The sequence below is a fragment of the Drosophila montana genome, unplaced genomic scaffold (assembly GCF_035044405.1).
Source record: "Drosophila montana isolate Dmon_TW-CO22-7 unplaced genomic scaffold, ASM3504440v1 contig_3469_1, whole genome shotgun sequence".
NCBI classification, from domain to species: domain Eukaryota; kingdom Metazoa; phylum Arthropoda; class Insecta; order Diptera; family Drosophilidae; genus Drosophila; species Drosophila montana.
Window position 1 is genome coordinate 129586 of NW_026998350.1, and position 15468 is coordinate 145053.

At 41.3% G+C, this 15468-nt stretch overlaps 1 protein-coding gene across 6 annotated transcripts in view; it reads left to right on the forward strand.

Moving 5' to 3' along the window:
* Positions 1–1054: 1054 nt before the first annotated feature.
* Positions 1055–15468, forward strand: part of Camta (Calmodulin-binding transcription activator) — a 55508-nt gene continuing 41094 nt past the window's right edge. For 2 of the 6 annotated variants that reach the window (XM_064691934.1, XM_064691936.1), the window contains exons 1-3: positions 3954–4568; positions 7488–8158; positions 11051–11501. In XM_064691934.1, the coding sequence (XP_064548004.1) occupies positions 4535–4568; positions 7488–8158; positions 11051–11501 (1156 nt within the window). In that variant the 5' untranslated portion in view covers positions 3954–4534. Of the gene's footprint in view, positions 1077–3944; positions 4569–7487; positions 8159–11050; positions 11502–15468 lie in introns of those variants that run through there. The other 4 variants (XM_064691935.1, XM_064691941.1, XM_064691938.1 and 1 more) reach the window with 4 other exon arrangements.

A 15468-nucleotide genomic window follows, 5' to 3' on the forward strand; every position in this document is an offset into this window, starting at 1 on the left:
CGTTAATATAACATTAAATACACGTGAGCGCGCTCTCCCAACTCTCACTCATTATATTTTAATCTCTTTCTTTTTTCTCTCACGATCATCGCCCACATGACCTGCAACTCTCGCAGATGACAGTGCAAAAAAGGAGAGACAAAAAAAAATACTTCAGCAAGGAGCAAAAACTCATCAAGCGATTTATTTCCAGTCAATACCGGATTTAGATTCTAAATTTGGACAATGGGCCAAAATTTACATACATACATACTTTTCACTTGTTAAACAATTTTCGCTAGTTTTACTCGTTAAAAATGTGAATCTTGCCTTGTGTGCTGATTGAAGAAATTAGTGCAATTGATGCGATGCGGGCGAGGGTGCGCAGCTGGGGACTACGACGGCGGCGGCACAGTTTTACAGTTACACGCGATGCACGATGGACAAATAACAACAACAACAAGACTATAACTATAACAAAATCAGCACAATGGCGGGATGCTGCGGCTGGTACAAATACAATTACAACAACAACAACCGTTTACTTTTTCGCGCGCTCTCTGTCTCCTTCTGCCTGTCTTGCTCTCTCGCTCTCTTTCGGTGTGATGCGGACTCGTCGCGAACTTATTTTTTTTTTTCGTGCTTTATTTTTATTTTAAATGTACTGCGCAAATTTACAACAAACAAGATAGCAGCAGCCGCAGCAGCAACAACAACCACATCGACACTGACGATGGAATATCCTCACCACCTTCACGGTCCGTCGATTTGTTTTTACCGATCACGCGCAAGAGACTGAGGCTTGAGTTGCCGTTGCGTTGACCAAAAAGTTATGAGGCCGTTTCATTTTGCACCTGCCAGGGCTGCACACTCAACGCTCAGCTCGAAGCAACCAATTGCAGTGGCCAAACAATGTGCATATCCATCCCACCGAGCCGAGCCGATTTCCAGTGAGCAACTCTTTTTGAAGCTAATGAGCGAAAAATGTTTTACATCAGCCCTGGTTTGTGTCTGATACACACGTAAAACTAGTTATTGCTCGCCTGCGATCGGCGCATACGGCTTGCCCGACAAATGGCATACTCTACAAATGCAAAGTAAGTTTGTCAAGCAGTACACTACAATTTATATTTCACAATACAATTATATTCTATTTCATTTATATATTAACAGTTAATCTCAATTTACGTATACTAACTCGTCTCAACTGTTTATACTTTTATGCAAACTATTCCAAATGTAAGCAGCTGAACTGCAATGCCTGTCAGCTTCAACTGTAGGTGATTAAGCGTAGTTTTCTCTTTTGTGGTTGAAGCACACACACACAGAGACACAACCATGGGTATGAGTAAGCGCTCATTTGTGCGACGGAGTGTGTGTATATTTAAAAGTTTTACCTGTTGCTTTTCAATTGTTTTACATTTCGCCTGGAATTATTTTGTGCACAATTTGTCAGCTTTACGTTTGCCTGTTGGCCATTGCATACAGAATTAGCTAATACTGCTAGATACGTTTTAACATTACAACTACAGGTGGCAAACAGACCACACAAAAATACCTTTACATGTTTCTATATACGTATGAGTGGGTTTGTATGTGTTTGTAAGCTTTGCTTGTGTAAAAACAAAGACCCGACTTGAAGACAATGTTGTTGTTGTTGCCGCTGCTATTGTGGAGAGGGCAGAAGACCAAAGCAAAAGCGGCAGCATACATACAAATATATGTATGTATATACATCTGCGATACGTAATTTCTTGGGGTTTTGTGTTTGGCTGCTTGAATTGCAATAAAACTGGTTTCTAAGTCAGGCGTATAATGTACAATGTACATACGAATGAATGCTGATATGTACATACATATGTATGTACGCGTGTACATACGAGGATTTAATTATGGTTGTCGTTGTTTGTTGTTGCAAGGCAAATGCATGCCATGCATTTTTTTCCATCAGTATTTTTCTTCAATTTTGCCACATTTTGACTGCAGCATTACACTGTAAATTGCATCGGCGGGCCAACTGTGTTGATGCTCCCGAAACCGGCTTAACATGTACAAGTGTGCGTGCGCGTGTGTTTGTATATGCATGTATGTGTGTGTCTTGCAGGCTTGCATTGGCATCCCGGTACCTGCGACTCTCACGCTCTCTGGCTCAACACACAAATCTGAATCATACTCCCGCTCAGTAAAGCAAGAACAACAACAACAATACTCTTCAGCATTTACAGTTAGGGGCCGTTGCTGCTTTTGCCATTTTCCTCAACTGCCAACAACAACAACAACAACAGCAACAACTTGATGGCGAATTCATTTTTTTGCATTTTGTTTTCATTGAGGCTTTCGTTCAGTTCGTTCCATAGGGCGACTCAGGCAACGGTTGGGGCGTATTTTTTTTTATTGGGCTTGTGCGCTCGTGCTGATGTCACACGCCCAACGCCCCCTCTACCCGCCCCCTGTGTTAGAGCGGACGCAGATCAGCGAAACCTTTTTGTTTTTCTCCACAGAACATGCAAATTATCAACAATATTGGCTTTTAATTTTGTTATTGCGTATGATTTGCGCTTATTGTTATTGTTATCGATGCCGTCGTCGCCGTCGCCGCCTTTTGGGGGCGTTGACTGACATTGTCATGGGGTCTGCAGGGGCCGGGGGGAGTGGAGGAGGAGGCCTTGTATTTAAATCAAGTTTTGTTATTGTCGCCGAGTCTCTGACTTTATCATCAGCGTTTCGCGGAGTTCAAAGGCCCAATTAACCAAATCCAAAAACAACAACAACAATTGCAAATGGGCGGCTCTTTTTCTTCTTCTTATTTTTTACTGCTGCCGCCTGTTAAATGCCATAAAAACATTGTTATTGTAAATGCATTTTTGTGTGCACATATCAAATGGCAGTCGCAGCCAGTTTTCCGTTTAGTCGTAGAAACGTGCTGGTATTTCTCGAGCGCAATCTTCAAATAAACAGCAACAAAACGATATTTTTTTTTGAAGCCTGGGTGCAGGCCACAACGCTGGCAGCGCAGTCGCCGCGACACAGGCAGCATAATTTACATACGTGACAATGCTAAAGCGCAGCTGAAGTCACGTTTTCGTTTCACGCTTGTTTGATTGAATGCGCGTCTGCTTATCGCGGCGTTGTAATCACTGGCGCTGTCGCCACCTTGAACACCCTGTGGCTGTTGCACTTGCTAAATTGGGGCTGCGCAGCGCTTATCTCATTCAAATGTGATCTGGCTTTGGCCTGACTTTAGCGCTTATCAGCACGCTTTCGAACACTGAACGCCCACCACACACGCGCAACTATATATGCGTGTGTTTGTGTGTGTGTGTGTGCGCGAGTAATTCAATTATTTTGTATATTATTTTCAATGTGCAACAAACGCGACAATAAAATAACAACCCCAACAACAGCACAGATAAGTGTTGTCGTTGTTGTTGTTGTTGTTGGCGCTGTTTTTGTCGCTGTAGTTGTAGTTGTTGGCGCTATGGCACCGACTGGCACTGGCACTGGCACAGCAATTATTCTGTATTCGCTTGGTCGCCGTTGAGATAGTGTGAGACTTCCGTTGAGCAGTGGCGGCTGCTGCCCAGGGGCCGGCGACGGGGCGGAGAGGAAACGGAAAGCAGCGAAAGTTTTGTTTTCAAAGGAAATCACTTAGAGAGGGTTTTTTTTTTGCTTATGCAGCACGATAAGCAGATCGTTCTCTTATGGGCATAATAAATTGCAGCAGTTGCAAAAAATATAAAAACGTGTGACAAGGTCATTAAAATCAATTTGTATGACATTCAAACACCGCGCTCAACAGCTTAAGCACAGTGGCAACACAGGCAGCACCAGTGCAATGTTATTTTTTTTCAGCAGCATGGCAACAGTTGTTGGTTGAGCACTTCGCTCAACAGCTGCTTAACAGTGAGAGCGACGTGTGGAGTCGACCAAGCGAGTTATCGGCTTGCAAACCTAACATTTCGATAGGCAGTTGTGCGCATATCGCCCGACCACCGCGATTTGTTGACCGTCTTAAAAATATTTATAATTGAAACATTTATATTTGTTCGCTAATTTTCTTATTGCATTTAACGTGGTCGCGCAGCTGCAATCAATATAAGTACGAGACGTATGCGCGCTACAAAAAAAACGAGTGCAAAATAGTTTTGTTTACCTTTTTTCCCGTGCTGCTGTTGGATATCGAGAAATTCGCTGCCTGCAACATATGTACACACACGTATGTAAATAGATATATGCATATGTATATATATGTACATACATATATATGGGCACATATGTAGATGTTGTGTGCTGTTTGTGCGTTCGCGGAAAATGGCATTTAACAGAGAACAGTTAAGTTAATGCGCAACGATGCAGATGCCGTCGCCTGCAGTTGCGCTGCCCACCAGGTGTTTATTTTAAGAGTGGCCCCCAAAACAAAACAACAACTAAAAAAGAAAAACAACAACAAAAAATAAGGAAAAACGTTTGACGCGCGAGCTGTTCACATGGAAAACGTTGCCCAAACAATTGGCTTTTCCCGCTCCCGCAGTCGTAGCCGTTGCTGTTGTTGGTCATGAATCTGAATCTAAATCGAAATCTGCAGCAAGGTAAGTAAAACAACATACACACACTTGCACAGGCACGCACGCACTTGCACACACACGCACGCACTTGCACGCACACACACACGCACTGTGTACATAACATAATTATCGACAAGTTGCGCTGTTATCTGGCTGATAAGTGCGCTGCTTCGATTAGCTTTGTCTTATTGGTTTTCCAATTAGTTTTTTTTTCCACTCGTTATTCTTGTTTTGTTTTGTTTTGCTTTGAGGCAACGGCACTTTTGCTCTTTGCGGTTTTTTTGGCACATTCAGCCTGTGCTTTGCTCTCTTTTGGCATTATCTGCGCGCGTTCATCTATTTGTTATCCCTGCAAAAATCCTATTTGTATATTTATTAAGTGCCTTGCCTTATTTATCTTGCGCTTCTTTTTTTTCGGACTGCTTTTGATTTATGTTTCTAATAAAATTTCAATAGACTTGCAATTTGTCGTTTTGCATAGCAGCGAACCCCTCTCCCCCCTCTCCTGACATGCGTTTGCCCAGCGCCCTTTTGTTGGGCTTCATGCCACGTGCGTTGGCCCGCACAGTGGTTGCAACGTGCATAAAACTATGCGAATTTTTAAATGCATTTTTTTATCTAAATGTAAATTAATATAATAATTATTTTACTAAGCTTAAAACTTTGTTCAGATATTTAATCTATTTTTTGTGTTTTTGTTGTTGTTATTTTGCATGAGAAATTTTTTAGTAATTCATTTCTTTACTTATTAAGATATTTCTTCTCTTATTTGTGTTTTTTGGTTTTGTTATTTTGCATTCGAATTTTTAAGGGTTTAATTTGTTGCCTGGACACATGTTTTAGTTATTTATTTATTATTAATTTATTATTTATTTATTTAATTATATTTTTTTTGCCTATTTGTTTTTAACTTTGTTTTACTTTAAATATTTGCACACACATTTTTTATTGTCTCTTGCCACACTGTGCCGCCTCACACATCAAAAGTCGCGACGAACGCAAAAATATGCGAAACTTCAGCAAGCGTCTCCCTCCTATCCCCCTCCCCCTTCCCACCGCCCCACCTCCCCTGTAGAAGTGTTTTATGTGTTACGCGGACTTTGCCAGGACTTTTGTTGTTACTTAGCTTCCTTTGTTGTTGTTGTTGTGGTTGTTGTTGTTGTAGTTGTTGCTGCGGCCTGTTAGGCCTAGGTCCTGCATTTGGGTGTCCTGCGTCCAGTGTCCTGCCATACATTACAATGAAGTATGGTCGCTGCTCAGCACTGGCTCCTGTCCTGGGCGACTTCTACAGACGACCTTTTCACACACACGCACACACACACACACACATACATATTTAAGTACGTACAGTGAAAGCTCTCATAACGTTCACAGCTGACCTCGGCAAACATTTGTTAAGCTGCGATCTGTTTGCTTTCTTGGCCCAAAAACTGTTCCCCAAAGCAGACAAAGAAATTTTCGAGCCGCTGGCTGTTCGCGCCGGGCCAGGTTTTACTGTACCATATATTCTTTTCACATGGTCACAGACGGCCCAGCAGTGGCAGCAGCGGCTAATTATGACCCGCACGTTTTCAAACCAACAACAGCTGGCTGGTGGGCGTGAAGGGGGGAGGGGGCGGGAAGGGTTGACGGCAGGCAAGACAAAAAGGGGGAGGGGGGTAAGTGTGGCATACAAGTGTTTAGCTACATACGTTTAAATGTTTCCGGCGCTCACTTTTGTTTCGTGTCGCCTTCAGCCTTGGAGTCTATATTTGGCAACGCATGCAGCCTGACACTTTTACCCCAACCCCTCTCCCCTTCTACCCCTCTCCCTCCCTTTGCCTCTGCCCCTGCCTTTGCTGCTGCCTGTCGTCGCTCTGTTTGTTTGTTGCACTTTTATTGCGTTCTCAGCTAAGTAGTCCTGTGTACGCGCGTCTGTGTGTGTGAGCCATAAACATGTCGTCTTTCGCTTGATTTAGCGGCCCGTCCGTCCGTCTGCCCTCTGTGCGCCCTTTGGCCATTGTTTTGGCCCACAAAATGGCCGTCTAAGCCACTGACCGCGCCACGTCGCGTATACGTAACGCTCAACTGATCTGCTTGCCACACACACAAGTACAAGCACAATGGGCCAGCCGCCGCTTGTCATATTTGTTGCGCCCCAAACGCTGTCAAATTTCTAGTTATCGAGCTGACAATATAACCAGCTACCGCTTCCAGCTCTACGTTTGCCGAGGGTTGCCAGAGATAATGTTATTTGTGGATGCCATATTGTTGTTTGTATATAAAAGTTGCCCGAAAGTCGCTCTTAATAGCGAGAGATCGCTGGTTCAAATCCATTTTCAACATATTTCCTCTAATAACATTTCTCAAAAACAATTGGTATTGTATTCATATTGTTATTTATGCATTCCCTATTATTTGTTCATACGTAAAAGGTGTTTGAAAGTTGGACTTACAAGCGAGAGATCGCCAGTTCAAACCCTTTTTCAACATATTTCCTCAAATAATATTTCTCAAAAACAATTGATTTTGATATTGTTAATTATGAATGTCATGTATTTAGTATATTTATAAAAGGTGTCTAAAAGTCGGACTTACAAGCGAGAGATCGCTGGTTCATACCCTTTTTCAATCTATTTTTCTAATAACAAAATATTTGATGAGTAAAATTACCCAAAAATAAAAGAAACCAACTCTAGAAACCAACTCTAATTTTTCCCTTTATGACCTGCAATGCCGCTCAACTTTGAGCACCTTCACAATATTGAAAGCAACCCTCGCATTCGGGTCATAAATCTGGCAGCTGTTTAGCTTGGCAAACTGTATCTGTCGTATCTCTTGGATCTGAATACAAAGCCGTTCGGCCCCTTTATTTCGATTTTTTTGGGGCGTTTTGAGTTATGCGCAAGTTTGGCAGCAACTCTTGATAATAATAAACTCTTTATGCTTTACACTTTTTTGCAGCCCCAACAAAGAATGGCCTGAGCCGTGTTAGCCTGGTCAAATCGCAGAGCAGCGGCAAGCTCAGCCACAGCAATGAGGCCGCAACAACAACAACAACAACAGCAACAGCAGCAACAGCAACAACAACAAACAGTTTGCGCGCTGCCAAACTTAAGATCGAGGCAATGCAACAGCAGCGCAACACGGGCAACATTATCCTGCTGCGCGGCACACGCAACGAGAATGGCCAGATCATCATCCAGAACAAGCAGGACATACTCAGCCTGCTCAGCGAACAGCAGCAGCAGCAACAGCAGCAGCAGCAGCAGCAGCAGCAGCAGGATAAGGCAACTGCCTTGACGCTCAATCAGCTGCCCACAACAACAACTGTGGCACGCAAAACAATTGTCCAAACAGCCGGCAGCAACAGCAACAACAGCAACAACAACGGGAGCAACAGCATCTCCATCGTGGCCAGCACCGGCAAGGACTCCAACACAATCCTGCTGCAGACGCCCATCAATGCCAGCCAGCTGGAGAGCGTGCTCAAGGCGCAGGTCAACTCCAGCAGCAACAACTCCAACAACAACAACTCCAACAGCAACTCAAACAACAACAACAACAGCAACAACAACAACAACAGCAACAACAATGCCACAAAGCTCATCGAACGTCCTTTTATGCTAAAACATGTAAGCACAAATACTCTTTAAATTATTTATGCCTTTTTATAGGGTATTTTGATTCGGTCATGAGATGTGCAACGTACAAAAAGAGACATCTCCAAAGAATATAAAGTATATATATATATATATATATTCTAGATCAGCATCAACGTCTGTCCATCTACCTATCTACCTATCTATCTATCCATCTGTCCATCTCTCCGGCTCTCTGTTCGCCCTTCTGTCCGTCTCCCCTTCTATCCAAAATAGTCTCTCAGTCTTAAAACCTTCCTTCTTGAAACCTTCCATAAATCCATCTTTCTGTTGCACGTAGTGCATATATCGGAACCGGCCGGATTGTACCACTATATCATATATCTCTCATAGGAACAATCGGTCGAAAAGCAATTTATCTCTTCAGTTTCTCTTTGTTATTCAACACATTTGGACCAAACTGTGTATTTCTTAATTTCTCTGTGATCCCCATATACCAGCCAAATCTTTTTAAAATCGGACCACTATATCATATATCTCACATAGAGAGATATTGTACCCTAAAAATCCTATATAGACATGGGTCAAAATTTCCCAATCCCATAACTCGGTCAAAACTCAACCGATTTTCACGAAGTTGGGCTTTTTGTCCATGGTTCTGCCCCTATATTAATTTGGCATTTACATCTGGCAACATAATTTTGGGTCCAAATTCATGTAAAAATGGTACCCTCAAATATCCTATATAGACATAGGTCAAAACTTCCTAATCCCATGTCTCGGTCAAAACTCAACCGATTTTCACGAAGTTGGGCGTTTTGTCCATGGTTTGGCCTCAATAATAATTTGGCATTTAAGTCTGGCAACATAATTTTCGGTCAAAATTCATGTACATATTGTACCCTCAAAGTGCTATATAGACATGGGTCAAAATTTCACTTATATTCCCCCTTCCTGACTGACTGACCGATTGATTATCTGTCTGACTGACTGAAAGGTAAAAGCTAGGAAGCTGAACTTTCACTTACCTTATGTGATGAAGGTGCACGTGAAGACGAGGTTTCAGTTTATTCCACTCGCATATGTGGAAAAATTGCGAACAATTTTTGTATTAAACTTTTTTTTTACCATCCGATCGACCTTCAATTCAGGTGTATTTACACTAGTCGAAAAATGGATTCCTTCATGGTGGGGGTCAAAGATTTGGTGGGTGACGTTTCGAACTCAAATTTATTTTCAAAGATCTATACAAAAAATCATTTGAGACGTGTTTCACACTTTTCGCAGAATCCATGCTTCCTCGATGGAAAGATTTGTTGGGCTAAGTTTTAAGTTTGCATATATATGTATGCCTGTTTGTACATACATATGCATACATAAATACATGTGCATATGCATACATAAATACATGTGCATATACATACGTACATACATATGTACATAATTACATACATGCAAACGTACATACATATATACATACATACATACATACACACATACATACATACACACATACATACATAAATGCATACATGCGTACATACATACATGCATATATATATATACATACATACATACATACATATATGCATACATATATGCATACATATGTACAGACGTACATATTTAGATACACAAAAAATATCAGAAAAAATAATACAAAATGAAACAAAAAAAAAAACACCAAAAAAATCACTACACTACTAGCTACGCTAGTGAAAAACTGCAGAGCCTACCTGAATTCTTGAGAATCGAGGAGTAGAGCACTTGGCAGAAATTCGTTTTATTTAAATTTACACGCAGCGATTGGTATTAGAAAACAAGCACGCATGCATACATATATGCATAAATGCATACATACACTAACACACAACCGCCCACACACATACACACAAACATACCTGCACACACACGTACACAATCAAGCACACACACACATATATAATAGTTATATGCCTTCGTACAAAATACTCGTCTACCTACAGACATTAATACAAAACTCACATATGTATATTGATACATACATGTGCATGCACATACATGTTATACATACATACAGAGATGCACACACAAACACAGTCACATACATGCATACTACTATGCCTGCCCATACAACAAAGTCAAATTGTCATACACACCATAATACATAAACACATACATGCATATGTCAAGACATACATACGCACATACATACATATGTACATGCATATGTACATGCAGATATATACAAATATATATATATACTCATTCATACAAAAATAACGCCTTTTCGATATTCGACAACAATTTGTTAATAATACATGGAAATTTGACTATTTCATGATTGTTTTTAACCAAATTTGATGTCGTTGGTATTTTAGCCTTTTCTTCTTCTTCTGCCTGATAGCTTTTAGCCTTATTTTGGCTCAACTAACAATTTGCAGGCAGCAGCATTAAAGCGAAGTCCGTGTCGGCAGCTTGTACACTATATATATGGCTCTAAAGAAAGAATCGGTCGAAAAATATAATTTCTATAATGGCAAAATATTCGGTTTTCCAAGATATTTTCACCGGTTTCCATATTCTCACATATCGCAAGCCATTAATGCATATGTCAACAAGGGTATTAGATCATCGACGTGCCGATAATGTTCTTAATTTTTTCGTTTTTAAAATGATGTCATCAAATGAAGCATTGAAGTAGACAATAACTAATGATCGGCATTTGTCCGTCTTATTTTGGCTGAGCCCATTTAAATGGACTTAAAGTTTATAAATGATATAGATATATATATTCTTTAGCGGAACGATCTGTGTTCTCTCCGTCTGTCAGGCAATTACAAAAGCTTGAAATATATATAATCGCCTTTATATCATACGCATCTGACTTTGCCACGACTTTGCGTCCATTTTCTCACTTTGTGAACGCTTTTGTTATATTTTTAGGCCTCGCGCAGTCTGAGCTCGGAGAGCAATTGCGACAGCAAGTCGCCCTTTGTGCTGCAGACGCTGAAGCGCCTGGAGAAATCGCAGTCCATTCTGGTGATACGCAACTCGACGTCGACGACGACGCCGCAGGCCAGCGGCAACAACAACAACAGCAACAACAATGCGACGCAACAGCAGACGCATGTGTTGAGCGTGTCGCGCAGCTCGAAGGCGTCCAAGGCGGTGGCTGCCACGCTGCAGAAGCTGAAGGCGCCGGCGGGGGCGGGGACAGCGGCAGCTGGTGGCACGACCATATTGAGACTGAGCAAGAGCGTCAACAAGCAGGTGGCAACAACAGCAACAACAGCAGCAGCAACAACAACGACAACAACAGCAGCAACAGCAACAACAACGACAACAAATAAAGTGTCCATGGGGCAGCCGCAAACGAATGTGCCACTGGGGAACGGTAAGTCTGACTCGCAACACAATAGCTCACAGCTAGGCTAAGGGGGGAATCGGGGGGGGGGGACTGCATTTTAGATGCGCCACATAAATCTGCAACCTGTACAGGTTGCACTCGGCCGTCTCTCGGCGCACTTTGTTGGCAGCCTTGACGAAAACTTTTGACAATTGAACATTTTTTGTTGCCTACTTTGAGGCGCCGCGCTTTAATCCTAGCTGTGCTGCGGGGCAAGCGCGTCGCGTACGTGTCCAGCCTAACAATTATTCAATTAAATGCGAATAAACTTGGCCTCAGGCCGCCTTTTTTTTTGACTGCCCCCCCTTTGTCTCCCCTGTCCCACAACAATTGTTGTCTCTCTGCTTGTTGTCCAGCTGCGAACGCGAGCTGAGGCTCATTGATTTTCACACTAGCCAGCATTTGTTAAGATACCCTGCAGGCATCTACTCACACAAGGCGTATACTATATACAGTCACGTTTTAAGTCCTGGTATATTAATGTGAAATCCTATTGTCTTCTGTCTTCACGGGAGTTCGTTCCCCAAACTTTGTACTTTTCTGTTTATAGTCATAAATTATGTGATTTTTTTTATTGTTTTTTAGGTTTAATCGAATATAAAAATTGTAAATAGATTTTGGGTTTGAACTGGCGACTTTCTGATTGTGGTTCAACGTTCAGTCCCTATATATATAACTCGTCTTCTCTTTATTCTAAAAACAAATGTAGAAATTGTAAAGAGTTTCTGAGTTTGAACCGGCGACTTCTTGCTTGTTAGTTCGACGTTCAGTTCCCATTTTAATTATACTTAATATATAGCTCGTCTTCTATATAGCTCCATAGGGTATTTCAGTGCTTCTTAGGTAAAAATCAATAAGAAAAATTGAAAATAGTTTCTGGGTTTGAGCCAGCGACTTTCTGCTTGTTGGTTCGACGTTCAGTCCCTATATATATAACTCATCCTCTCTTTATTCTAAAAACAAATGTAGAAATTGTAAAGAGTTTCTGTGTTTGAACTGGCGACTTTCTGCTTGTTGGTTCGACGTTCCGTACCCATATATAAAGCTTATCTTCTCTACAGCTTTATAGGGTATCCCAGTCTCCAACCCACGTTATTTTATATACTCCTCTGTGCTTCGGCTTCTCTTGATGCTGTCTCTGGGGGGGAAATGGGAATTGGCTGCGCCTCGTTTTGGGTTGCTTTCAGATGCTTGTTGCAAACAAACGAGAAATATTTCTTCTTCTTCTTCTTCTTCTTCTGGGTCCAGTGTTCATTAGCGAGCGTTGTTGCAGCTTCGTGAATGAATTCCTGCCAGTCCACCGAATGTTTCCTTTATCTTGTTGTAAGTTGTAACCTGTAACGAGAGCAAATTAGTTCATTTAAGCGTAAAGCGCTCAAGACAGACTCTCAACAACATATTTGATTCAATTGATCCAATTGGATGTGTTTCAGCCAAAACTTTCCTAAGTGCTCTCTCTCGTTCACGAAAAGCCACAAAAAATGTGGGACGTCAGCTTTGCTCTTGAATGAACAAAGTTTCATTTAAATAATTCTTTTTTTCTTATTCATTGAAACTCTTAATTGTGGAGCTAAGATTTGGACTGAAGTGGCAAGACATGTGACTTGGACTTCAAAAACATTCTGTATTATATCTTAAAAATGTTCATTTTATAAAGTTGCTTGTAACAAAGTTCTCCATGGTCACTTTAATATAGCTAATCATAAATCATTAACCCATTTTCACACTCACCTCAATAGTTTAGTTCTTGGGCTTTGACTTTGATTATGAGTTTTGTTTGCTTTATCTACACCCTGTAGAAGCCTTGCATGTCCTCCATGGTGAAATTACTCTAAATTTCACACTCCTTGGTTTGATTTTAAATTTGAGCTTTGTCTGCTTTATCGACACCCTGCAGAGTCCTTGCAAAACCTCCATGGTCACATTATTCCCTCTTTGATGTTCATTCATTCAAGTCTTAAGCTTTGATTTTTCATGTCCTCCGTGGTCACTTTATTCTGCCAGGCTTATCCACTTTCACACTTGTTCGTTTAAATTTTCGCTTGATCTGAACTTTGTCTACTTCATCTACACGCATGTCCTCCATGTTCACATTATTCTAGCTTTTACACTCATTTACTTGAGCTCTAAGCTTTGATTTTGATACTCAGCTTTGTCTGCTTTATCTATGTCCTCCATGGTCACTTTGTTAACACTTACCTTTGATTGCTTTATCTATACCCTGTACAGTTTTTGGATGTCCTCCATGTTTACATTATTATAGCTTACACATTCAATCATTTAAGTCTTAAACTTTGATTTTGATTCTAGGCTTTGACTGACCCTTAAAAGTCTCTATCATGTCCTCCATGGTTACTTTTTTCTGCCATGCTTTCCCACTTTCATGCTCATTAAGATTTGCTTTTCATCCAGGTTCACATTTTTAGAGATTTCACACTCAAGTCTTCGACTTTGATATTGTGTTCAAGCTTTACAGTCTTTGTCCTCCATGTACACTTTATTACCTGTTATAGCTTATGTAGGAATTTAATTATAATTTTTACAAATTTCTCCCCAACAAGCTTTTTGTTCACATGATCTTTATCTGTCTCGGGTGCAGCCCTACAGCAATGATGTCCTCCATGTTCAGTTTATCGTTAATTTGGATGCTGTCAATGCATTTGTTAAGCATAATTTCTATCAAAATGCTGTTGGGCTACATTTGAAGTGGGTGGATTGGTGGAGGAGGGGAGGAAGGGGTAGTTCTTGGTCGGGAATTTGAAGATTGTCGCTGTCGATTAGCCAAGTGGCAGCTGGCGTTAAAATAAGTTGCACGTTTACGTGGAACGCCTCGGGGCAGCAGCACGAATTGCTGAGCTCTACACAAAATGCGCTCGTCTGGCCTGGCTCTTCCTCTTCTCTTCTTCCTCTTGTTGTAGCCAAAATGTGCGACAATTCCAGCAAGAGTTATAGAGTTCGTCTGTCCGTCCGTCTGTCTGTCTGTCTGTCTGTCTCGAGGTGTTGATTATGGCACTCGATACAGAGCGCAGAGGGCATCCTTTGTTTTTTGCCCACATATTTTTTGTTTCATTCTGCTGACAAGAGCTTTGTGGAAGAGGCAGCAGCAGCATCAGCAACGGCTGCTAAGTGATTTTTAAGCCAGATTTAAGTTATGGCCAAGACGATTGCTTTGTGGGCGTCAAGTGGCCAAAAAAAAGTGTCGAGCTGTCGAGCGGCATATTGCAAAACTCGAGTAATGCTGATGTTTCAATTGCTGTCAAGGGCTGCCCACTACACATATGCACCAAGCACATACACTCAGAGAAAAGACGGATGCACTTGGCCAGTTTTCTAGTTAAAGTTGTGATTGAAGCAAGGAATTTAATTGTGATTTGCATTTGGTAAGTTAAGTGAGTTCGAGTCTAGCTGAAGTTAACCTTTTCTATAAACTTGCTTATATATTTTTCTCAGTGCATTTAGTATCTATGCATATCATGTGTGTGTGCATGTGCTGAATGCAGACATCCGTGAGATACTTATCTGACTTGCAGCCAACAAATGCAAACGCCTCACACACACACACACACACACACACACACACACACACACACACTGGGTCGTTTCCATTTTATTGATAAAACTTTGGCTAAAATTTTAAATATTTTAATTTAGTTGTAGCTTAGTTTTTGGCCATATTGTTGCTGTTGCTTTTGTAGTTTGTTTTTATTTGGCTTTATCATAGCCAGCCCGGAGCGGAGCCCATTAGCTAAAAGGCGCCCAACCTTCAAAAAAAGCGCCGAAAATTCATAGCGCTGGCATTTCTATTTCTTTTGATACCCCTTGCCAAAAAGGCAGCACAAAACGGGGTATATTGAAGTGGAGAATAGATAAATATAGCTTGTTGTTTGAGCTGCCAAGAAAAGTATTTCTTAAACAACAAAAAATGTTGACTAAAAGAGTTCAAAATAGAACAGGA